Source organism: Pristis pectinata, chromosome 30 (assembly GCF_009764475.1).
Source record: "Pristis pectinata isolate sPriPec2 chromosome 30, sPriPec2.1.pri, whole genome shotgun sequence".
NCBI classification, from domain to species: Eukaryota; Metazoa; Chordata; class Chondrichthyes; order Rhinopristiformes; family Pristidae; genus Pristis; species Pristis pectinata.
The window spans coordinates 3,931,699-3,956,804 of NC_067434.1; the positions used below are offsets into that span (position 1 = coordinate 3,931,699).

At 45.0% G+C, this 25,106-nt stretch overlaps 1 protein-coding gene across 1 annotated transcript in view; it reads right to left on the bottom strand.

The window, feature by feature from the left end:
- The window catches only part of LOC127584739 (phosphoinositide 3-kinase adapter protein 1-like), a 112,487-nt gene that overhangs the window by 85,950 nt on the left and 1,431 nt on the right, over window positions 1–25,106 (bottom strand). The window contains 1 exon segment of the mRNA XM_052041655.1: window positions 19,403–19,810. Coding sequence (XP_051897615.1) covers window positions 19,403–19,810 — 408 coding nt within the window.

Sequence of the window (25,106 nt, forward strand, 5' to 3'; positions counted from 1 at the left end):
AAGGTAACTGTGGGAGTCAGTGGGTTTGTAAAAGATTTCGGTAGACAATCTGTCTCCGGAGATGGAGACGGAGAGGTCAAGAAAGGGGAGAGAGATGGACCAAGTAAATTTAAGGAAGGAGGAAGTTGGTGGCGAAGTTGATGAAATTGACAAGCTCAGCAGGGATGCAGGAAGCAGCCCCAATGCCGTCATCAATGCAGCGGAGAAAGAGTCGGGGAGTGTTGTCGGCGTAGGCTTGGAACATGGATTGTTCCACGTAGCCAATGAAAAGGCAGGCATAGCTGGGACCCATGTGAGTGCTTTCTTTGAGTGTCCCCTTTCTTTCCAGTCCTGATGAAGGGTCTCGGCCTGAAACGTCGACTGTTCATTTCCCTCCACAGATGTTGCCTGACCTGCTGAGTTCCTCCAGCGTTGTGTGTGTGTTGTCCCTTAACCGTGTTGTGGTCATTATCACATTGTTGTCTGCAGGAGTTTGCTCCGTGCAGTAAATGCACCATTTCCCAGAAAGTATTACACTGGCTAAAAAGCACATGGGGATTGTCTAAGGTCACTAAAGAAAGACAGTACTTAAATGCAAATGGGAACAGAAAATGCTGGAAAACTCAGCAGGTCAGGCAGCACCTGTGGAAAGAGAAACAGGATTAACATTTCAGGTCTGAGACCTTGGTCAAAACTGGGAAAGAAAAGTTATAAGATGCAGACAGTGGGGGAGTACAAACGGAATATCCCCACCCCACTCTGACCCTGAGCTGTCTGTTGCCTACTGCACTGTTGTAACAAGACCTAATGCAAGCTTGAGGAACAGCACCTCATTCTCTGTCCCCACTGTCTGTGTTCTCTCTCTAACTATCCTCAATTCTAAGCTTCCCTTCATTGTGACACTTTACTCTGTATTGTGTATTCTGTCTTCTGTTATTGTTACTGTACTCTGCATTTTGTGTTGTTTTACCCTGTACTACCTCAATGATCTGTAATGATCTGTACAAACGGTATGCAAGACAAGTTCTTCACTGTACCTTGGTACAAGTGACAATAATAAACAAATACCAGTCATTTACTGCATAAATGCAAGCACTTTTTGTTTTATTTTTCCAGCAAAATGTCTGCTTATGTCCACCTCCGTAACATCTCTCACCCACGCTGCAGAGAGTTTGGGGTCACCTCCGATGTCACTCTCCTCTTCCACATGGCACTGATTCACACTTCAGCTGACTATTATTCCCAACACACAGAGATCACGTGCAAAACATTCAACTAAGCAACAGCCCTGAATGAAAAGACATTGTGAAAGGAACTAAATGACTCAGGCTCCTTTCTGTTGCATTAGATTACAGATTTTTGCTGTTGATTTTCATGAACGAAAACAACTGTTCACTTCAATACAGCCTTGAAATCTGCTCACCGAGGCTCAGTTTGGGTTCCAGCAAGATGAGGTGGCTCGCGGCCTCATTGCTCCAAACTTAGTCAGAAGAGCTGGATTCCAGAACTAGGAAAGTGACTGGTTTTAGCGTCAAAGCAGCATTTGGACAGACGTGGAGTTAAGGAATCCCAAATCAAGGTGAGATAAAGGGAAAATGCCACAAAAGGTGTTCGGGACTGTTGGATCCCAATCAGCTTACCCCCAGAAGACTTATGATAAGTAATGTTCACAGCAGTTAATGGCCATCTCCGACACTGCACCCAATTACTCCTTCAAAAGCAACTGAAAAATCTGTCCTCTCTATAGCACAGAGCACAAGGGCAGCAGGAGGTGACATAAGTAACATTGCCCCTCCTCCACTCTCTGCTGAGGTTTACATCCTGGAACTCCCTCCTGTGAGCACCACAGAAATGCCTTCACCATGAGACCACAGTGATTCATGAACCATTAGTATCATGTTAAGTTTGGGAATTCAATGCTTCCCTTGCCAGTGACATGAACATCCTGTAAGTGAATAAAAAAAGCCATGTTGCTGGATTTCCTCTGGGAACGTCCTTGGTAAAACTCCATTATTCACAACATTCCCTCAATTATAAGAATGTCTGCTGATTATCACAATGATCAATTCCATTCCCAAATCCTTCAATAGTGAAATCCTTCAAGTGTCCAAATACTGGACAACAGGCATTGGCTCCCACTGGGCCACTTTACTCTGTATTCTGTTATTGTTTTTACCCTGTACTACCTCAATGCACTGTGTCATGAATTGATCTGTATGAACGGTATGCAAGACAAGTTTTTCACTGTATCTCGGTACAAGTGACAATACTAAACCAATACCAATACACTTGTGCTAAGCAAGTGCCAGGGGCCAGGCAATGATTACCTTCAACAAATAGATCTTGAATTACCAGATCTCCCACTCTTAACTGTTGTGCAGAAACCTATCCAGGTCATCCATGTAAAAGAACAGAGCCAATAATTCAGAGGCGAGAGACTCACCTCCTGACTAAAAGGATTCCATCACCCAGCACTGGGTAGAAGTGTGAAGGAATACTCTCCACCTGTCTGATGGCTGTGGCTCCACACTATACAGAAAGCTTGACAATGTGCAGACAGAGCAGCCCCCTGACGAGCACCAGCCTAGGGCTCTGCAGTGTGTACCAACTAAGAAAGGCACTGCACTATTACTGGGATTTTTGAGAAAACATGAAAATTCAAATCAAAACTGCAGGTGCTAGAAATCTAAAACAAAAACCAAAATGCTGGAAACACTCAGACAGTGCCTTTGGAACAGAGGAAGCTCTGAGCTGAAACATTAACTTTGTTTCCCTTTCTGCGGATGTTGTCTGATCTGCTGAGTGTTTCCAGCATGCTCTCATTATATAAGCACACATCTGAAGCACGTCCGAAATATATGACAGCTCCCATTCTGAAGGACGTGGGGAGTGGGTACAAAGGAACACTACTACCTGCAAGGGAGGAAACATCCTGACTTGGGAATGTACATTTCATTGTTGATGGGTAAAATAAAAGAACCCTCAGCCTGTGTATGGGGAGCTTCCTCACGCGGATTGTGGTATTCCAAGAAGACGGATCACCAGCACTTTAAGATCTTGCAGGAGAAACAGACAGAGGATGCAGGAGAGACAGACGAGGCAAGAATTCCAGAGATGAAAACGGATTATGCAAGGGGACTAGTGCAGATATAATGCAGGGTTGTACGATGGGAAGAGGTTACGGAGACCAGGAGAGGCAAAGCCATCCGTGGAGATGAAACAAGGATGAAGATTTTAAAATCAAGACCTTGCACAGGCTGATCACCGAACAGGACATGGTGCCAGTTATAATCAGTGAAAGGGAGCTTAGGATGAACGTTGTCTTTACTGAGAGAAAGACGGCGAGCAGCCAGGAGGATGCCAGAATTGTTAAGTCCAAAAGTAACAGAGGCTTAGTTGAGGATCCAGGAGCAAGTCAACTGAAGCACAGATGTCAAGGAGATGAAACAGGTGAAATCATCTGGTTCAGTGTCAGGCAGTTGACAGGGAGAGGAATGGAGATGTTGAAGGGGTCCCATAAGCAGACAATGCACGTTGGACTAAAAGAGAAAAAAAATCAGTTGTGAAGCAGGGGCAACATCTGCGTGAAAGAATGTGAGCTGGGAATCCCCATCATCGACCCAATGACTAAATGGGGAAGTACAGCAGTATACTAGTAAACCTACACCCATTGAGCAAATATTTTTATTAATCAATTGTAAAAGGTATTATTAAAATCCTGGTTTTATATCTTGGCAACAGATCAAAGTTGTGGTCAAAACTTGTTCCTAAGTGGCCATTAATAAACAAAGAATTCTCACATTCTTTCTCACCTTGTCAACAATATTAAACAGAGAAAACAAATCCTGCCAAGCAATTGTGCCAGGAACTGAAACAATATGGCCGTTCCTGTACAAGTGGACATATTACCCTGGTGATGAAGGCTACTACCCTCTGTGGGGTGCACCACACTGGGTCCAGGCCATCCTTACAGCCTCAAGCAGCACTCTGCAGATGTATCTAATGGTTTTTGGGCAACTCAGTCACAAACAATAGAAAGGAAGGTGGCACACTGATGTAACTGGCAGAGCTGCTGCTTCACACTTCCAACATTCCAGGTTCAATCCTGACCTTGGGCACAGCCTGTGTGGCATTTGTACGTACTCCCAGTTCCTGCATGGGCGTCGCCCCCACAGCTCAAAGATGTGCAGGTTGGTAAATTAATTGGCTGGTGTAGGCGGTGGTAGAATATGAGGAGCTTTGACTGAATTGTGGGATTAAAAAGGGATTAGTACAAATGTATGCTCGATAGTCAGCATGTACTTGGTGGACCCAAGGGCCTGTTCCGTGTTGTGTGGCTCTATGACAAGTGTGCATTCCTGTAGCATCTTTCACAAGCTCCGTCTATTCCAAAGGACATTACAGTTAATGAAGTACTCAAAGTGTAGTCACTGCGGTAATGTAGGAAACACAACCGCCAAATTCTGCTGAAGGTCACACAATCAACAGTGTGATAAACAACTCTAGATTTTGGATGAGTGCTAAGCTTGGCCATGACACTGAAGTAATCGCCTCTTCAACTTGCACCATAGATCTTATGCATCTACTGAGAGGGCAGACAGGGCTTCAAATTCACATCAAGAGTCAGACAAGATTATGGGCTCAAATGGAGGCAGAGTGGTACGGCCAGTAGAACCACTGTCTCGCTGCTCCAGTGACCAAGGCTCACTCCTGACCAAAGGGCCTGTTTCAGTGCTGTGTCTCTCGGTGGCTCTGGGGTGGAGCTCAAAGCCTTCTACCTCAGAGGCAAGATGGAACCCACAAAACCAAGGCTAAATTTTGCTGTGTAAAAGTGGACACAGAAATGAAAGTGGCTGCAAAAAGTTGCAAAAGTTCTCCAGGAGAAGCTCAGCTAGACATCTCAGTCTGCTCAAGTGTTACCCTGCACCGCTGTGGTTCACCACTTCACCTCAGCCTTTTAATTCTAAACCTTCACAATTGTTTATTAAAACTGTAAATGTTTCTAAAGGAGACTCATTGCTGACATTGGTGAGGGGGGGGGGGGGGAAGGGAGGGTGTGCAGATTACACTAGCAGTTTTGGATCAGCTGACTGACCTTCCTTCCCTTGGGTATAATCACATGGGTAACTCCTGGTCTTGATCAAATCTTCTGCTTTATTCAAGGCAAACGGTGCTGGTGATAATGGAGAGGGTCGGTGAAGCTAGGTTGGGGTAAAGCACTCAGTCATCATGCAATACTGGGGGCTGACTGCTTCTTCATTTCCCAAAACTGACTCCGTCAGCCTCTTTCCTGTTACAATTTTGGTTACGTTGTGTAAGCAGGTTTAATGTACTATTTCTAACAGTTATAATTTTAAAGGGAGAAGATAACAACAGAAGGAGGAGTCAGCCATTCAACCCTTCAACCTTCCTCTGCTATTAATTGGTTGATCTTTTATCTCACCACCACTTTCTTGCAAAAACCTCATGTCACTCGATACTGTTAATATCAAAAAATCTATCAATCTTATTCTTCAATGTACTCAGTAAGTAAAAGTGCACAACCCTCTTGGATAAAGAATTCTAAAGATTCACCATCTCTGGATGAGGACATTTGTTCTCATCTCAGTCTTGAAAGGCTAGCCCCTTATCCTGAGCATGTCACCCCTGGTTCTCGACTCCCCTGCCAGCGAAACATCATCTCTTATCAAACCTGTCAAGCCTTCTAAGAACTTTGCATTTTCAATATCATCTCTCATTCTGCTAAACTCTCGGGAGTATCGGGCCAGTATGCATAATCACTTCTGATGGGCAGTCCTCCTGTCCAGTAACAGCCTGCCGTTCTCTATATTTCATAAAGATATCCTTCTTTAGGAAGGGAGACCGCGCCTGTGCAGAATATTCCAGGGCCCTATATTATTTCATTTCAGCATCTTCATGATTGTACTCAAAGTGTCCTGCAACCAAAGCTAACGTGTCACTTGTTTTCCTTAGAAACAGGTGCAACAAGCAGTGAACTTTCATTGCCTTGTGTAGGAGAGATGTCCCTCTGAACACCAACACCTTTCAGAACTCTGTCTATTGTTTCTACCAAACAAAATAAATTCACATTTTTCTGCATAATATTCCACCTGCCATGCCTTTGCCCATTCATTTAGTCCTAGTCATAGAGTCATACAGCACTGAAGCAGGCCCTCAGAAGCAGGTTCATTATCACTGACATACAGTACGTCATGAAATTTGTTTTGCGGCAGCAGTACGGTGCAAGACATAAAGACATAAAAAATGACTATATGCTGCACACAGAAAGTCGCCTCTCTTTGGCACCATCTTTACTAACCCTTCAGCCCAACTGGTCCATGCCAACTGTGTTGCCCAGTGAGCCAGTCCCATCTGCCCACGTTTGCCCCATCGCCCTCTAAACCCCTCCTGTCCGTGTACTTAGCCAGTCTATAATCCCCTTAAAGCCTCTCGACATCCACCTCACAACTCACACGGTTTTGTATCACCAAAACACTTGAATCTAATGTACATGATCCCCTTATCCAAACGATTGCATAGGTTGTGAACAACTGCAGGCCCAGCACACCTCCCTGTGGAACTCCACTAACTACAGCGTCTCAATTGAAAAATTACCTGTTTATTCCCACTGTTTTCGTTCTGTCCATTAACCAACCCTTAACCTTCCACTAGCTTTCTCTATTACCGATCTGAAGGAGCAGGAGATGACCCAAGTAGAAAGCAGAATTAGATATGGTTTGGGTGAAGGTGAGAAATAATATTGGCAAGACGTTGCTGTGTGGGAGTGCTGTACAGATGCCCAATGCAACTGTGCTGTAGGATGGAGTTTAAAGGAGGAAATAATGGGAGCTTGTCACAAATGTATGGAGGTAATCATTGGGGATTTTAATCCAGGCTAGAAAAAAAATCAGATGGGCAAAGGGATCCAAAGTGAGGAGTTCACAGAGCGTTTGCAAGATAGTTTCTCAGAACAGCACGTCCTGGAACCAACCAGAGAGCATGCTGCACTAGACCGTCTATTGTGCAAAGAGATAGGATTAAATAATGACATCATCATGAAGGTGGCCCTGAGGTGCCAATATGATGAGTTAGATGACTGTGCAAAAAGATGGCAAATGGAGTATAATGTGAGAAAATGTGATTGTTCATTTTGGAAGGAAGAAGAACAGTATTATTTAAATGAAGAAAAAAAATTGCAGAAAGCTGTAGCACAACTAAAGACACGAGATGGCAGATGCTGCGTTCTGGAGGAACAAACAATCTATTGGAGGAACTCAACGGGTCGAGCAGTATCTATGGGGGGGGAAGGAATTGCTGACGTTTCAGGTTGAGACCCTGCGTGCAGTCCTGATTCAAGGTATCGACCCGAAACATCAACAGTGCCTTTCATCCTACAGGAGCTGCTTGACACACCGAGTTCCTCCAGTAAATTGTTTGTTGCAGCACAAATGGATTTGTGGTCCTTGTGCACAAAACACAGAAAGTGAGCACACAAGTGCAGTAGATAATGGGAAATCTATGCTGGACTTAAATTAGTAAATTGCTTTATTATTGTCACATGTACTGAGGTACAGTGAAAGACTTTGTTTTGCATGCCATCTATACAGATTATTTCATCACATCAGTGCACTGAGGTAGTACAAGGGAAAAGCAAATAGAGGAGGCAGAATAAAGTGTCACAAGTGTAAACTGTTATTTTCAAAGGGGTTGCAGCGGTAAAATGGGCAAGTCTTCCAACAACTCTACAGAGCTCTAGTGACTGGTGTTTGACAAGGTTCCACATGGTAGGCTTCTTCAGAAGGTCAGAGGCCAAGGGATCCAGGGAGGCTTGGCCGTGTGGATTCAGAATTGGCTTGCCTGTAGAAAGTAGAGGGTTGTGGTGGAGGGAGTGCATTCAGATTGGAGGGCTGTGACTAACGGTGTCCCACAAAGATTGGTTCTGAGACCTCTATTTTTTGTGATATTTGTTAATGACTTAGATGAGGGGGTAGAAGGGTGGGTTAGCAGGTTTGCAGACAACACAAAGGTCGGTGGTGTTGTGGATAGTGTGGAGGACTGTCGAAGGTTGCAGAAGGATATTGATAGGATGCAGAGCTGGGCTGAGAAGTGGCAGATGGAGTTCAATCCGGAGAAGTGTGAGGTAGTATACTTTGAAAGGACAAACTCCAAGGCGGAGTACAAGGTTAATGGCAGGATTCTGGGTAGTGTGGAGGAGCAGAGGGATCTGGGGGTTCATATCCACAGATCACTGAAAGTAGCCTCACAGGTGGATAGGGTAGTTAAGAAAGCTTATGGGATGTTAGCTTTCAGAAGTCGTGGAATCGAGTTTAAGAGCCATGAGGTAATGATGCAGCTTTACAAAACTCTGGTTAGACCACAGTTCTGGTCGCCTCATTATAGGAAGGATGTGGAAGCGTTGGAAATGGTGCAGAGGAGATTTACCAGGATGCTGCCTGGTTTGGAGAGTGTGCATTATGAGGAGACACTAAGGGAGCTAGGGCTTTACTCATTGGAGAGGAGGAGGATGAGGGGAGACGTGATAGAGGTGTACAAAATATTAAGAGGAATATATAGAGTGGACAGCCAGCGCCTCTTTCCCAGGGCACCAATGCTCAATACAAGAGGGCATTGCTTTAAAGTAATGGGTGGGAAGTTCAAGGGTGATGTCAGAGGGAGGTCTTTCACCCAGAGAGTGGTTGGTGCATGGAATGAGCTGCCTGGGGTGATGGTGGAGGCAGGTACGTTGGTCAAATTCAAAAGATTGTTAGATAAGCATATGGAAGATTTTAAAATAGGGGGATATGTGGGAGGAAGGGGTTAGGTAGTTTTAGGCGTGGTTTAAAGGTCGGCACAACATGGTGGGCCGAAGGGCCTGTATTGTGCTGTATTGTTCTATGGAGATCAAATCTACAGTATTGTGAACAATTTTGGTCCCTCTATTTAAAGAAACATATTTCATTGGAGGCAGTTCAGAGAAGGTCCACTAAGGTGATCCAGGGTATGGAGGGGTTGTTCTATGAGGAAAGGGTAAACATGTTGGAAGTCCAGTCATTTGAGTTAAGAATGAAAGGCCATCTTATTCAAACACAAGATTCATAGGGGTTAGACAGAGTAAATACTGAAAGTATGCTTCCTCCCGTGGGAGAGCGCAGAACTGGAGGGGGTGGTCTCAGAATAAGGGGGAGCCCACTTACGACTGAGATGAGGAAGAACTTTTTCTAGACTCACAGAAATGGGCCCATTCAGCCCACCTCATCCATGCCGACTGGAATGCCTTTGCTAATCGGAGGACTGAGTGCTATGCCTATCACATTGTGTTTGGAACTCCTTGCCACACAGAGCAGTGGGGCAGAGTCCTTGGGTATATCCATGTTTGAGGTAGATTCCCAATCAGTGAGGGAGTCAAGGCTTATGGAGAAAGGGCAAGAAAGTGAAGCTGAGGAATGTGGGATCAGCATTGAATGGTGGTGCAGGGCTGAGGGGTTGAATGGCCTCCTCTTGCTCCTGTTCCCAGTTGAGTAAACTTTACATGTAGTTTGAGGACAACTATTATTTTGTTTAAAAAGGTTAAACAAGGGCAATTATAAAGGCATGAAAGCTGAGTTAGCTAAAGTCTACTGGCAAATTAGGTTAAGGGTTTAATCAGTTGAGATCCTGTGTCAAACACTGAAGGAGATGACTCTTCCCCAGGGTAGGAGTCCAAAACTAGGGGGCATAGGTTTAGGGTGAGAGGGGCAAGATTTAAAAGGGACATGAGGGGCAACTTTTTCCACACAGAGGGCTGTGAGTATATGGAACGAGCTGCCAGAGGAAGTGGTTAAGGCAGGTACATTAGTGTCATTTGAGAAGCACTTGGATAGGTACACAGAGGGGCAGGGCTTGGAGAGACGTGGGCTGAACACAGGAAATTGGGACTAACTAGGTAAACACCGTGGTTGGCATGGACTGGTTGGGCCGAAGGGCCTGTATCCATGCTGTACTGCTCTATGACTCTTGTGAGATTTTTCAGAATGCACGGTATAGACACATTTGAATAAGAAAGAAAAATTCCAAGGGATAACCCACTACCCGTGGTTAACTAGAAACATTTGATCACATCAAACTTAAAAGCATGAAATTGCATAAAGATTGGTTGCCGATCACAAGATTGGCAAGAACTCAAAAGATAACAACGAATGTCTAAAAATAACAGGGAAGTAAAAATTAGACTGCAAGTCAAAACTAGAAAAGTAATAACAAGACTTTCTGTAGATGTTTTTATAAAGTTAAGAAGGTGACGATTAGGCCATTAAATAATGGAAAACAAGGTGATGATGGATGAATTAAATAGTATTTTACATTGTTCTTCACTACAGAGGACACATTCCTGGGAAGAGCTGTAAATCAGGAATGGAAAGAGACAAAAAGTTTAAGGGAGGCGTGCAGGATACATTTTTATTACAGAGAGTGGTGGCTGCCTGGAATGTGCTGCCAGGTGTGGTGGTGGAGGTAGACGCAACAGTGGCAGTTAAAAGGCACGTGAACATACAGGGAATGGAGGGATCTGGATCACGTGCAGGCAGGTAGGCTCAACTTGGATTGGCATCATAGTTGGCCCACACATAATGGGCTGAAGGGCCTGTTCCTGTGCTGTACTGTTTTATGTTCCATTGACAAACCTCCAAATTGTCAATAATATCAGTGCCCGTGGATGGTGCAGCACTAACAAGTTGTGACTGTGCTGTAAAAGGCTTTTTTGTATCACACCTTGGACTGCGTAACACCAATAGTAAATGTCCAGCACAGATCGTTCCACATGAACGATGCACTGTTTTATTCACAAACACACTTAAAACTGTTCTTAGGTTAAGCTACATTCCCTGAAACAAAACTGCAGAATTTTCTTTTTGGAGCTGGAACTTTGAATGAGGCATGACTGTTTCTCAGTTTGCCTGTGACTTTAATGAGGAATCAGCAGCTCAGCTCCAACCTCACGTAATCCTGTCTGCGTGCCAATGTCCGTGCCAAAATAACTCAGAGGGAATTCCCCAGTTTTTCCCCCTTATCAAGCTGGGATCTCAAACTGTGCTCAGTTCCACACACAGCCAGCCAGGTGTCCTTGACCCCATGTGTTCCTGACAATCTCAGAAAGATTTGCATTTCTATAGTGCCTTTCACAATCTCAGCATGTTTTAAATCATTCAAACATCACTGTATACCTCCACATGAGAAGATGGCTGTATCTCAGTTTAAGCTCCACTTCCCTGTGCCGAACCAGTAGATTAAAATGAAAAGAGAAACTGGTGGGGAGAACAGAGACAGAGAGGTTAGTCTTGCTGCCACACAGCTCCAGCCACCCAGGTTAGAGTGCTGCCCACGTGGAGTTTGCCTGTTTGCTCACAATTTAGTTGAATTTGCCACGTGGAGTTTGCCTGTTCACCTCATGAATATGTGGATTTCCTCCAAGTGTTCAGATTTCCGTCCACAGCCCAAAGACGTGTGGGTGGGTCGGTTAATTGGCCGCTGTAGTTACCTGACTGTAAATTGGTGACAGGAGAATCGGGGGCATGCAGGAAGCAACAGGTCACTGGGAAACGTGGGGGATTGAGACAGAGGGGAATGCTCTGAGAGCTGGCGTAGACTCAATGGGCTGAAGGTCCTCATTCTGTGTCAGAGGAAAATATGAGAAATTTGGAAATGCTCAGCAGGGCTGCTGTTGGATTTCGGAGTTGCTTTGGGTTGCTGCTCAGGAAGGAATATGAACCCACCACTTGCTGACTCAGAGGCCACCACGGAGCCCTGATTGATGCCCCGTGGCAGTCATTTTGTGTCTCCTCCGAGTGCTGGCATCCTCCAACATCAGCACGAACACTTTCCAGAAGAGCTCCATACAGGAATTTTCCCCGTTATAGGAAGGATGTGGAGGCTTTGGAGAGGGTACAGGAGAGGTTCACCAGGATGCTGCCTGGAATAGAGGTTATGAGCTATGAGGGGAGGGGATCGTTTTCTCCGGAGCGGTGGAGGCTGTGGGGAGACCTGATAGAGGTTTATAAAATTATGAGAGGCACAGATAGAGTAGACAGTCAGAATCTTTTCCCTGGGTAGAAATATCAAATACTAGAGGATGTGCATTTTAGGTGAGAGGGGGTAAGTTCAAAGGAGATGTGCGGGGTAAGTTTTTTTTTACACAGAGAGTGGTGGGTGCTGGAACAGGCTGTCAGGGGTAGTGGTGGAAGCAGATATGATAGAGGTGTTTAAGAAGCTGTTAGATAGACACATGAATATGCAGGGAATGGAGGGATATGGTTCACATGCAGGCAGAAGAGATTTAGTTTAATTTGGCATCGTGTCCGGCACAGGCATTGTGGGCCAGAGGGCCTGTTCCTGTGATGTACTGTTCTGTGTTCTATGTCCATGCGAGGGCAGGACCTGATTTTATCCCATCCCCAATGGCCCAGAGGCACCTCAGCTACTGCCCTTGGTGGCATCAGCTATCCCAGCTTTGGCTCTGTCTGGCACACTGCCCGGTCTCCGTACTGCCCACACCTTTACTTAGTGGACCAAGTTGAACTGGAGGCATGGTTATATAAAAAAAGGCAGAGAAAGAGTAGGGTATAATACACCGTTAGCGTGACGTACAAAAGATATAACAGCAGAGCATTTGGAGATGTGTGACAGGATCGCAACATGAATGTACAAAAGGAAAATCACACTCGACGAGTCCAGGGTAATTTTTTGAGAATCTAATACCAGAGTAGATGACAGTAAATGAGTGGAGGTGGTGAATTTTCTCTTTCAAAAGCTTTTAATAAAGTTCCACAGAGGAGAATAGTGCACAAGCCTGATGCAGGGTTTCAACCCGAAACATTGACAGTTTCTTGTATGACCCGCTGAGTTCTTCCAACACATTGCTTGTTGCCCAGAGTAGGATGCACGGTGCTTGGCAATCAGAAAACGTGGAGGAATAAACAGGTCTTTTTCCCCGAGTGGCAGACAGTAACTGATGAGGTAGCACAGGGACCAGTCCCGAGGACCCAGCTATTCACAGTATACAATAATGATTTAGATAAAGGAATTACATGTAATCTCTCCAAGTTTGTAGACAATACAAAGCTGGGTGTGAGTGTTAGCTGTGAGAAGCTCCAGTGTGATTTGGACAGGCTGAGGGAACAGAAAAATGCATGACAGATGCAGGTTATATCGATAATGTTAGGTATTCATTTTGGAGACAAAAAGAAAGAGGAAGGCGAATATTGTTGAATGTGTGAGAAAAACTGGGAAAGAGGGAGGCCCAACAAGACATGGTGTCTGTGCAGCTGTCATTGAAAGTAAGCATACAGATGTAGCCAGCCATTAAGGAGGCAAATGGTACGTTTGCCTTTATTGCAAGAGGTTTGAGTGCAGGAGCAGGGATGTCATGCCTCAGTTGTACAGGACCGTGAGGGGACCCCATCCGGAGTTGTGAGTTGCAGTTTTTGGTCTCCTTGTCTGAGGGAAGATGTTCTTGCCACGAGACGGGACAACAGATTTCACCAGACTGGTTCCTGGGATTGCCACTCTGATGCATCAGGAGAGATTGGGTCAATTAGGCTCATATTCATTAGAGTTTGGGAGAATGAGAGGGAATCTCATAGAAGCCTACAAAATTCTAATGGGACTAGATGGAATAGATGCAGAGAGGATGTTCCCAATGATAGCAGAGTCCAGGTCCAGGAATCATGGTCTGAGGATAGTGGGTAAGCCATGTGGAACTGATGTGGAGAAATGTCTTCACCCAGAGGGTGGTGAACCTGTGGAATTCTCCACTGCAGAAAACAGTTGAAGCAAATCATTAAATAAAGGGAGTTAGCTGGACGGATCAAAGAGAAATCAGGAACAGGGTACTGGACTTGGATGATCAGCTTTGAACCACATTGAATGGTGGAGAAGGTTTGAGGGGCTGACCTCCTGCTCCAAACTTCTACATTCCTACACTTAGTAGGATGAAGGACTTGCTGGGCGGGAAGCAAAGTTCTGGGCGAGACCCCCATGTCTGAAATTGTGCAGCAAAAGATGTTACAGATGCCAGAGTTTAGATGTCTCATTTCTGGGGAAAGATCCCTGACCTGTAAATGTTAATTCTTTCCACAGATGCTGCTTCATTGCTCAAGTTCTTCCAGCATTTCTGTTTTTGTATTACACATCCTCACTCTGTATATAAGTTACCTCACTACCTCCTCCTTTCCCCTCCCACTTCCTTATAATCCATCTTTTTAAACAAGCTTTTGGTCACCTTAATCTCTCCGCTTTCAGCTCAACATCTGTTTTCTCTTTCTGCCACTATGAAGCACATAGGGAGATTTTCTAATACAATATGCTATTTAAATTCAAGTTCCTTCATAACATTTCGTACCTATAAACCATGCAACCACATTGCCCTTTGAGCTTTGTGCAGATTACTGATTGTACAGTGGTCCTGAGCCCAGGTAAGAAATATTCTGGAGCTTCATCACAGCAGCTTCCATCTCCAGCCATTCCAGCCCTCTCACCAGTGACCACCCAACATCAGCATGCACACACCCTGCATGGTCAGTTGGAAAGCAAGGAAACTTGTTGTTAGCCAATCTGAGAATTCTTTGGCAGTCAAATCAGCTTTGTCACCACCTCCAAAACTATTACAATTAATAAATGAAATCAGTCAAGGAAAATGCCAGAGAAAAACATTTAGGGCCCCAATAGTTTCTCTCCTAGGCTGCTGTATAGGGTAGATTCATGTTTACTTCCTGGAGACTCGGCCCAATCCTGCTGGGTCAGTGAGCTCAACGTCACTTCAGTGTTGGTGTCGTGTGGTGGGACTTGGATATAAAGTGTTACAGCGCTGCCTATAGCAGCAGTGAAAAAAACTTCCCCAAATGCATTTGCCACAAACCTTGAGGCTCTGTCAGCACAGAATCACGTTGCATCTCATTTCCAGAAGGTCCTTTGATATTTTGGATTAGCATACGGTTACATCAGAGACAAAAGTATGTTTGTCAGTGCTCTGGGTATTTTTCTCCTGGTTGCACTTGTGTACCCCTCAAGATGTTATTTTGGTATATGCCTGTAACATCAGTTAAGAATCAGCAGTTCAACATATCCTGTGTTTTACGGGCTTCCTCTTTCAGAAACTACCCAATTTATATCTGACTAACTGAAACTGTGGTTGTGTTGGAGAGAAGTGTGTTCTGCACATACAGCTGCCTCTCAGCCCTGGTGACCTCTCCAGTCAGTAATTTCAATCTGACAAAACCTTCAACACCTTAAGTTTTATCCTTCTCCCATCCCCTTCCCAAATCTTCTGGCTCTTCTGGGAAAGACACTGCTTGTCCTACCTTAGCCAAATGGCCACCCTTGACTTCAAAAACTAGACACCAAATGTCAGGAAACTATCTATTTACAAAGGCATCGTGACTGAACTCTAAGAGCAACAAACAATCTGCTGGAGGAACTCAACAGGTCGAGCAGCATCAGTTGGGGGGAAAGGAATTATCGACTGATGCAGGGTTTCGGCCCCAAACGTCAATAGTTCCTCCCTCCCCCCACTCCGCCACCCCCCCAACCCCCCCGCAGATGCTGCTCGACCCGCTGAGTTCCTCCAGCAGACTGTGTTGCTCCAGATTCCAGCATCCGCAGTCGCTTTTGTCTCCATGACTGAACTCTATCCTGCTACTGCACCTTCAGCCAGGGTCAGCATCCCTACTGAGACCAGGAACTCTGAAAGTCAGGAGCCACAGTGTGCCCAGTCACCAACAGTGTGATGGCTCAGGTCTGCTGTTTCACAGGGTCATAGTGAGGTACAGTACGGAAACAGGCCCTTCGGCCCACTGAATCAGTATCGACTCATTTACACTAATCCTACCCGAACCCATTGTATTTCTTCCCACTTTCCTGTCAACTTTTTCAGATTCTACCACTCACCGACACACTAGGGGTCATTTACAGTAGTTCGATTACCTACCGACCTGCACATTTTCAGGATGTAGGAGGAAACCACAAGGTCACAGGGAGAACTCCACACAGACAGCGGCCGAGGTCAGGATTGAACCCGGGCCACTGGAGCTGTGAGGCAGCGGCTCCACCCGCTGTAGCACTGTGCTGCCCTTCCGACACGTCCAATTACCACCAGCAGGATGTACAAGAAAGGTTCACCATTTGATACACATCTCATCTCCTTAGATCTTCATTTCTCTCTTTCCCCCTCACAACCTTTCTGCCTTGTATTTTACTGATTGCATCACTGGAGAGCACAGTCATTAGTGGATCAGCAGCCACAGACAAGGACCATTCAGCCAGAGGCACAGGTTCAAGCCTGTTGAATTCAATATTAAATTCAATACACCTGCAAGTTAAATGAGGAGCTAGTCTCAGTAAAAAATAACCATGAAACTACTGTACCAGATTGTCACGAAAACTCGTCTAGTTAACTGCCGTCCTCAAGGAAAGGAAGTCCACCATCCATAACCGATCTAATCCATCTGTGATTCCAAACTGACCAAAATGGTTAAATCTGAGACCAACTATGAATGGCCAATATATCCTGGCATTGCCAATGGTATCCACATCCCACAGGTCCTTACAGGGCTCTGGTGAGACTGCACCCAGAATACCATGTACTGCTCTGGTCTCCCAACCCAACAGGTAAACTGGCAATAGAGGGAGTGAAGTGAAGGTTCATTGGATTGATTCCTGGGATAGGGATTGTCCTATTAGGAGAGATTAATGGGCTGTACCTTGTAGAGTTTAGCAGAATGAGAGGTGACCACAATGAGGCATAAAATGCTCACAGGTTTGACAGAGTCGATATTTTCCATAGTTGGGGTGTGCAGAGCCGGGGATCAAAACAGAGTTGGCCATTCATGAGTGGCATGAGAAGAAATTTTTTCACTCAGCAGGTAGTGAATTGGCATCTTGGAGGTCTGCAGAAGCTCACTTGCTGTTTATATTCAAGACGGTGATTGATAGATTTTTGGCAAATTGCTTGGAATCATCAAATCCAGTCTGGCTAATTATTGCCCAGTCAGTCTATGCTCACCCATCAGCAACTGATGGAAGGTGCTGTCAACAGTGCGATAAAGTGGCACTTTCTCCCCTCTTACGCCCTCACTGAAGCCCAGCCGGACCACAGCGCTCCAGTCCTCGGTGCAACCTTAGTCTAAACCTGGACCAAAGAGCTGAGGTGAGTTGAGAGTGACGGCCCTTAACATCAAGGCAGGATTGGTCCAAATGTAGCAACAAGGAACCCTGGTAAAACTCAGGTTGATGGGTATCAAAAGGAAAATAATTATATCTCTTACGAAGGAAGATGCTTGTCGTTGTTGGCGGTCAATCATCCCTGCCCCAGAACATTGATGCAAGTCAGGAGCGTGACAGCACACTCTCCACTTGCTCGGATGAGTACAGCTCCAACAACATTCAAGAAGCTCGACACCATCCAGGAACAAACACCCCACTTAACTGGTACAGAATGCACCGTCCTGAACATTCATTCTCTCCATCTCAACACACAGTGGCTGCTGTCTACCAAATGCACTGCATTTACTCACATAGCACCTCCCAAACCTGCAATCCCAATTTGAAGGACAAGGGTTTCAGACACATGGACAGAGCAGCACCTGCATGGTTTCCCCCCAGCCCCACCCCGTCACGCACCATCTGACTTGGAAATAGATCACTGTTCTTTCATTGTCGCTGCGTCCAAATCCTGGAACGCCCTGCCCAGCAGCACTGTGGGCGCACCTTCACCAAAGGACCACAGCCACTCAACAAAGCACTCACCCCCACCTTCTCAAAGGCAGTTAGGGGTGGGCAATAAACACTGGCCCTACCCATCACACCCAGCTCCTGAATAATGAATACATGCAGAGGAAACACCGCCATATTCAACAAATACAAGCCACCACATCTGACCCATTTAATTTAAAATTTGTTCCAAAATCATTCTGGTAAATCTCCCCTGGACCTTCCCGGGGTCTCGAACAGAATTGAAACAAGTACTTCAGAGTTTCATTTAACATCATTTCCACCCCTTGGTAAAGACAAACATATCATCGCAAATTATTTTTCCCCTCAGTCTACTTATTTTTATTCCTTCCACTTCTAGACTCCTCAATCTCTCCACTCCCCGTAATTCCTGATTTATTACAATCTGGAAATTACTTTGATTTAGTTTTAGGTGCAAAGTGGATACTTCATACTTCTCAAAACTGTACCTCTACACAGTTTTGTCCACTCATTTAATCTGTTGACATCCCTCAGCAACTTGCATCTACTCCACCTGGTGTCTGACAACCTAGCTCTGGCAGCATTTATAGAACAGAAAAACTACAGCACAATTCAGGCCCTTCAGCCCACAAAGCTGTGCCGAACATGTCCCTACCCTAGAAATTACTAGGCAATTATTATGGATCTGTAGGTCCCAGCCATGGATAAACATGGTGGAAAACTGAGCTCCACAAACTGATTCTTGAAGGCACCACTTGTCATAACTGATTATTGACAAAGCACGCCGTAGTTACTCCATCTCCTACATTATGACAGTTCTTTAACCAAGCTAATAGGTTGTCTTCAGTTCCACATACTACTTCTTAGCAGCAGTCTCTTATGTGGAACCTTGGACACCTTTCAGAATTCTTAGTTAAGATGCTCATTTTTTCTAGTATCCCCCTTGATTTTTCTGATGATAATCTCCAGTCAGTGTCCTTACTTAACCGTTCTAAGTAATCCTTCACTGTTTAATCTATCAAAAACTAATTCTTTTGAAGCCTTTTTTTGGTTATATTACTGATACATTTGGTTTCCCCCAATTATTCAAGCCTTTCTTTGTAAATCTCAATCCTGGCATATTACAATAAATCATCACCATGGCAATGACTCTCATATCTTCTACAATGGGATGCCCACAAACATATTCAGTAATCCAAATGTGGTCCAATAACATTTTGTACAGAAGCAACACGATAACTTGCATGAAGTCTACGTCCTTGACACCTGGTGGAATGGGATTATCAATGGACCAGTGGTCCAGAACATGCAAGGCAGCTTCATTGTAAGTACTATTCCAGTGCTAAATAGACTGATGCACATTATCATCATCAGTTTATACACCAACTGATAAGAGGGTGACTGAAGTGACCAAGTATCAGACTGAGCTGGGAGGCCTGGTCCACGTGATACAGCATTACCCATTTCACAAGCTGCAACAACTGGACTGTGTAATTATTCATCCTTAAAGTTCAGGTTTCAAGAAGAAAGCTCTGAATTTTCCCCTGGGATCAGATAACCAGCATCCCAAGTCTTCTCAAAGCTACATGATCTCCAGCAGGGTAGAAAGATTAAAATTTACTAGCCTCAATATCCCTGGTTGAGGGAAGGGAAATCTTTGCTGAGGGTCCTCATGGGATCGGTCAATTTCAAGTTCAAAACTTACTCTCAGTGATGGCTTCTTCCACAGCCGCAGCAAAGGATTCGGGCTCATCGTCACAGGAGAGCTGCCTCCACTGCCTCCAGTCTCTGAACAAGGCCCAGAGTTCCGGTGTTTCCACAGCACCACAAAACAGCATGACCACTTTGTGTGCTGGTCTCAGTACCTTGTGCAATCCACATTCCAGCCCAGCGACAACAATCCAGTCCAACAACTGCGGTGATAGGACAACCAAGAGGCATTTACACTTCTTAAACTGATTGCAATCCTGGCTGGTAAACGAGGTGTCCTCACCTATTGAATAGGGCAGAACCTCCAAGTGATGGCTTGACGTGAGCAGGTTGACAAGGTAATCAGTCCACTCGCTTGCATCTTCTGCATTAAGAATCACCACATCAGGTGTGATCATTTGGCCTGAAAGAGAAATTAGTTGCTATTAATTATTCCGTTAAAGATACTTGATTTTATATTTTCATATCATCTCCTCTGGTTAATACCAGTCACTGCTAGCAGCCATCCTCCTGCCTCACCCAGCTTTTCAATATCACATTCCAGGACCACCCACCCCCCCCCCCCACCCCCCGAGACCACCCCATCCCCACCAACGTCATCCCACCCCTCACCCACCAACACCACCCCAACCACACTGACACCACCCCTCACCCACCCACTGACACCACCCCAACCCCAATACCACCCCGACACCACCCCACCCATTTTCTCCCATGACATCTACACACAACCAGTGTCAATGAACAAAAAGCAGGAGGGGACGTCTGGCTCGGATGCTAGGTGGGGCTGAGTGCGGTTCGCTATCCTGTGACAGAACTGGGGCGGCACGGTAGCATAGCGGTTAGCGCGGCACTATTACAGCGCCAGCGATCGGGGTTCGATTCCCCGTCGCTGTCTGTAAGGAGTTTGTACGTTCTCCCGTGTCTGCGTGGGTTTCCTCCGGGTGCTCCGGTTTCCTCCCACATTCTAAAGATGTAAGGATAGGTTAATTTGGGGCTTAAAATGGACGGCGTGGACTCGTTGGACTGGAAAGGCCTGTTACCACGCTGTAAATAAAATTTAAAAAATTTAAAGAACTCGGTACCGACCTGTACCACTCGGTGCACTCACAGGAACACCCACACTCACAAAGAACTCTCACACGTCCCCGGACCACCACCACCACACATGCCACATTCTCACATGGAGCCATGACCACCCATGTACTGCACCCAACAAACAGCTAAAACTTTCAGAATGAAAGAATGAAAGTTAATCAACAGAACATTAAACTTCTGTGCATACTTACAAATCGTCACATTTTTAGTTTGCTTGCAAACTCAGCAGTTCAACTTCTAGGGTTAACAGAGTAAATCTGTTAATTTCTTGAAATGCTGAGTTAGAATATTGATTAATAGTTAGGTTTAATCCAGTGTATTCTCAAATACCATTGCACATACTGACATTAAAGAGATTAGCTTTTTTTTTGCAATAAAAGGGCACTATAGTATTTAAAAGTGCTCATGTACCTTAACAACTGTATCATGTGGTACCACTTCTCTGCCCAGGGAAGCAGTAGAGGCTACCTCATTAAATATATCTAAGACACAGTTAGACAGATTCTTGCATAGTAGGGGAATTAAGGGTTATGGGGAAAAAGGCAGCCAGATCAGCCATGATCTTATTGAATGGCGGAGCAGGCTCGACAGGCCAGATGGCCTCCTCCTGCTCTTATTTCTTATGTTCTCATGACTTTTGATTCATTGCTGTACCAGACACTTGCATTAGTTAGGAGCTACTACTTTCAATAAAGAGTCATAGAGTTGCACAGCACAGAAACAGGCCCTTCAGTCCACCACGTCCATGCCACCTGTTCTACTGATCTACACTAATCTCAGTTACCTGCATTAGGTACGTAGCTTTCTACACCTTGATGATCCAAGTACATGCTTCAGTACTTCTTAAGTGTTATGACAGCATCTGTCTCCCCCACCTCTTCAGGCAGCATATTCCAGATTCCAAGCCCCCCTGTCTTAGACAGGCCAGATGCCCCCCCCCACCCCCGCAAACCATGAAAACATCCAGCACTTCTCCCGTCCTGAAGCTAATGTGCTCCAGAACATCACTGTCCCTTGCTCTGAATTCTCCCCATCATGTTCTCCTCCTCAGTGAATACAGATGGGAAGTATATTTTGGAGCTCGCCCATGTCCCTGGCTCCTTGCACTGATTGCACCGTTGGTCCCTGGTTTCCCTGGTCATTTGCTTCCTCTTAATATACGCACAGAATGCCTTGGGATTCTTCTTAATCTTGTCTGCCAATGATATTTCATGGTCAGCTTTGCCCTCCTAATTTCTTCTTTTAAAAAGTACTCTCCTACACACATTATGTTCCTCAAGGGCCTCTTCTGTTTTCAGCTGTCGATACCTGTCGTATGTTTCCCTTTTGTTTCTACATCAACCTGTCAACACCCTTTGTCATCCAAGGTGCCCTAATCTTGCCATCCTCGCTTCCTCCAGGGGAACATGTTGACCCTGGACTCTATCTTTCTCCCAACTTAGCTCCACCTCTGCTTAGTTAATGTAACTGCACTGTGTAATGAATTGACCTGTACGATCGGTTTGCGAGACAAGTTTTTCACTGTACCTCGGTACAAGTGACAATAATAAACCGATACAGTAGGCAAATGTCCAAAACTCCAAGAATACCCTCCACAGCCTGGTTGTGTGTCCCAGTCCAAGCCAACACTCAGCAAAGACTCCAATGAATCAAATCACAATCAGCCTCGACTCAAACTAATAGGGATCCTGATCGCTCTGAACTGTGTGAACCCAGTTTACTTCTGGCTGCAAGTTCAGAAGTTCACGTGAAAAATAGACTTTGTTACAAATTGAGATACTTCAATAAATTCACCAGTAAAATTGCTGACAGCCTTAAACCGTGCAAAAGACTTCCTGATTTTCAGTAGAGCTTTCTCATAGTCATCAAAATTTTCAGATGTAAAAGGAGGCCATTTGGCCCATCATCCCAGTACCTATTGAGAAAGAGCTACCAAGCCTAACGCTTCCTCCCAGCAGGAGGTCTATAATCCAGCAAGCCACAGCTCTTCAAGTACATAACCGGTTAAATGTGATGAGGGTTTCTGTCCCCACCAGTCTGGTTATGCCGTTCTTTCTGACAAAACAAGATTAATTAGAATAAAATGTTATTTGCATCCAGACTTTAATACATCCCTCTTGCCCTTCCTGACTGTGCATCCTGAGATTTAAACACTCCAGCTGTGAATCCCTACCAGAATGGATCCAGGATTAAACAGAAGCTTGGATCCACTGGTCAGTTCAATTAAGGGGTTGCTGTGGGAAACTGGAAAATGTCTGGTGCTAAGTAGGGCAATCTAATGTGAAACTGATAATACAGGGACCATGTGGAGGGAACTTTACTCTGCATTTAACTGTGTTTGTGCCTGACTCAAAAATTTCTGCTGCAGTCCATTTCTTCATCTTCAGCAGCACAAAGGTAACGCATATCCTGGTTGTAAAATGCAGTAGTTACCACGATTCTACCACAGAGACGAGTCTGATACAAGTGATCGGAATTGCAGATCACGTCTTCTGAGGTGACATTAACATGCAAACAGGCTATTTTGGATGAGAGTAATGTGACCCAACTTTCCAACATCATACACAAGATAAAGGTGAATAAACCACAGCTTTTTTGAGAAATGAGAATAAAACAGCAATCTTAATCCTTCGTGAGAACATCAGTAATTGCTGGAGCCCAACTTCTGGACCAGATCAGAGGAAGATTGTTGCTGGCTGAAATCTAACCTCTTTCACAAGAAATGTGAGTAACCATTCACACAACCTGATCCATCTAAAGATTGCCAAACACATACACTCTACCCAGCAATGGAAATGGTTAAATGGCTCAAGTATTGAAATCTATCATTTTAATACTGGTGTGCTTTAATTTTATGTCAGTAAATAAAACTAGCTGCCTTTAATGACATAGTGTCACATTGAATCATTGACAACATTGCATGAGAGCATTGTTTTTATATTGCACTTCCTGAAAGTGACTTGAACTAACACAATACACAGGGAAGCACCAAGAATCTTTCAGGTGAAAAAACACAGATCAAATTAACCATAAAAAAATTCTGGTTCACCTCTTCAATCTCAGGTTAAAAGTATAAACGTACAGCTCAGGAACAGGCCCTTCGGCCCACCATGTCTGTGCTAAACACGATGCCAAATTAAAGTAAATCTCTTCTACCTGCACATGATCCATATCCCTCCAATCCCTGCACATTCACATGTCTACCGAAAAACCTCTTAAATGCCTTTATGGTTTCATTAATGAATTTTTAATGTCATGAGTTCAAGTCCCAGTACATGCAGGCTGACATTCAGTGCTGGTGCGTTTAACTCCACTAATCTTCAAAGAGCAGGGAAATTCTACCTGGTGTGGCAGCCAGTGTTTATCCACCAGTCCAATGTCCGAACACAAACTGGTGACCTGAACTTAAGGTCTCAGATAAACACAAATTCTATCTTTCTTTTCAAAAACACTTGTTTTGAAAGCTTTACTGGTCTAGTTCCCATGGGCACCAATTTCCAACCTGCCTCCCCCACTGCCGGCAATGATCTGTGGCTAAAGGCTGAGCAGGTTTGCAGGGGCAAGCAGTCGCGGTGGCCAGTTAATGCCAAAGCCACTCTCAGATATTCCACAAATATCTGCATTAGCTGCTGCTGTAGCTTCGCTACAAGCACACTTTGTCCTGTAAACCTTCCCACCAACATTAGTCATAGTTTAGTAAAAGAATGTTCTGATGCAAAAACCTTCCTAATCTTTAAACTAGACAGAGAAAATGGGTTTAAGCCAAGTTAAACGGTTTAAAACCATTAACAAAAGCAACTGTTTATTTCCTTATTTGATAATAACCACTGGAGTGTTTACGTATCATTGATTTTTTCCCCCGTTTCAACTGACTGCCGACGACTTTTAAGAAAACGAAATCGGGGGACTTTTCCTTATCTATCCGGTTAAAACTACGATGTTCCTGAACAGAGTTTCAGAGAAACCAATGACCGAAATTGGCGCAAACTACAACAGCCGCTCCGAGCCCCCCAGGGCGGAGGTCGATCGTTCTAATCACACAGTTTCTGCAATGGATCCACTCAATCACACACGTTAAAAATGTTACAATTTTCAATTCTGAACAAAAAACTTGTCAGAATTGAAAATTACGATTAGAAATTCCTAAAATATACGTTCAGGTCTGCCAACAAGACCACAGGGTTTTTAACTTGCTGCATTAACTCTGCCCGGGTGAGGTGACCCTCGGTGCACAGTCCGGGAAACATCTCCCCCACCGCTGCAGGGAGAGGGAGCAGTGTTCCTGCTGAATGTACGGTATGGTCGCCGGGTGACGGTCTCGGCCGGGAAATCAGCCCCAACCTGTATTTAGAGAAAAATCCCGAAAATCTCACTCCTTAACTCCACCGGACACACACACAGCCCCAGGGGACACACACACACACACATAGTCCCGGGACACAACACACACAGCCCCAGGGGACACACATACACATAGTCCCGGGACACAACACACACATAGCCCCAGGGGACACACCACACACACACACAGCCCCAGGGGACACACCACACACATAGTCCCGGGACACAACACACACACACACAGCCCCAGGGGACACACA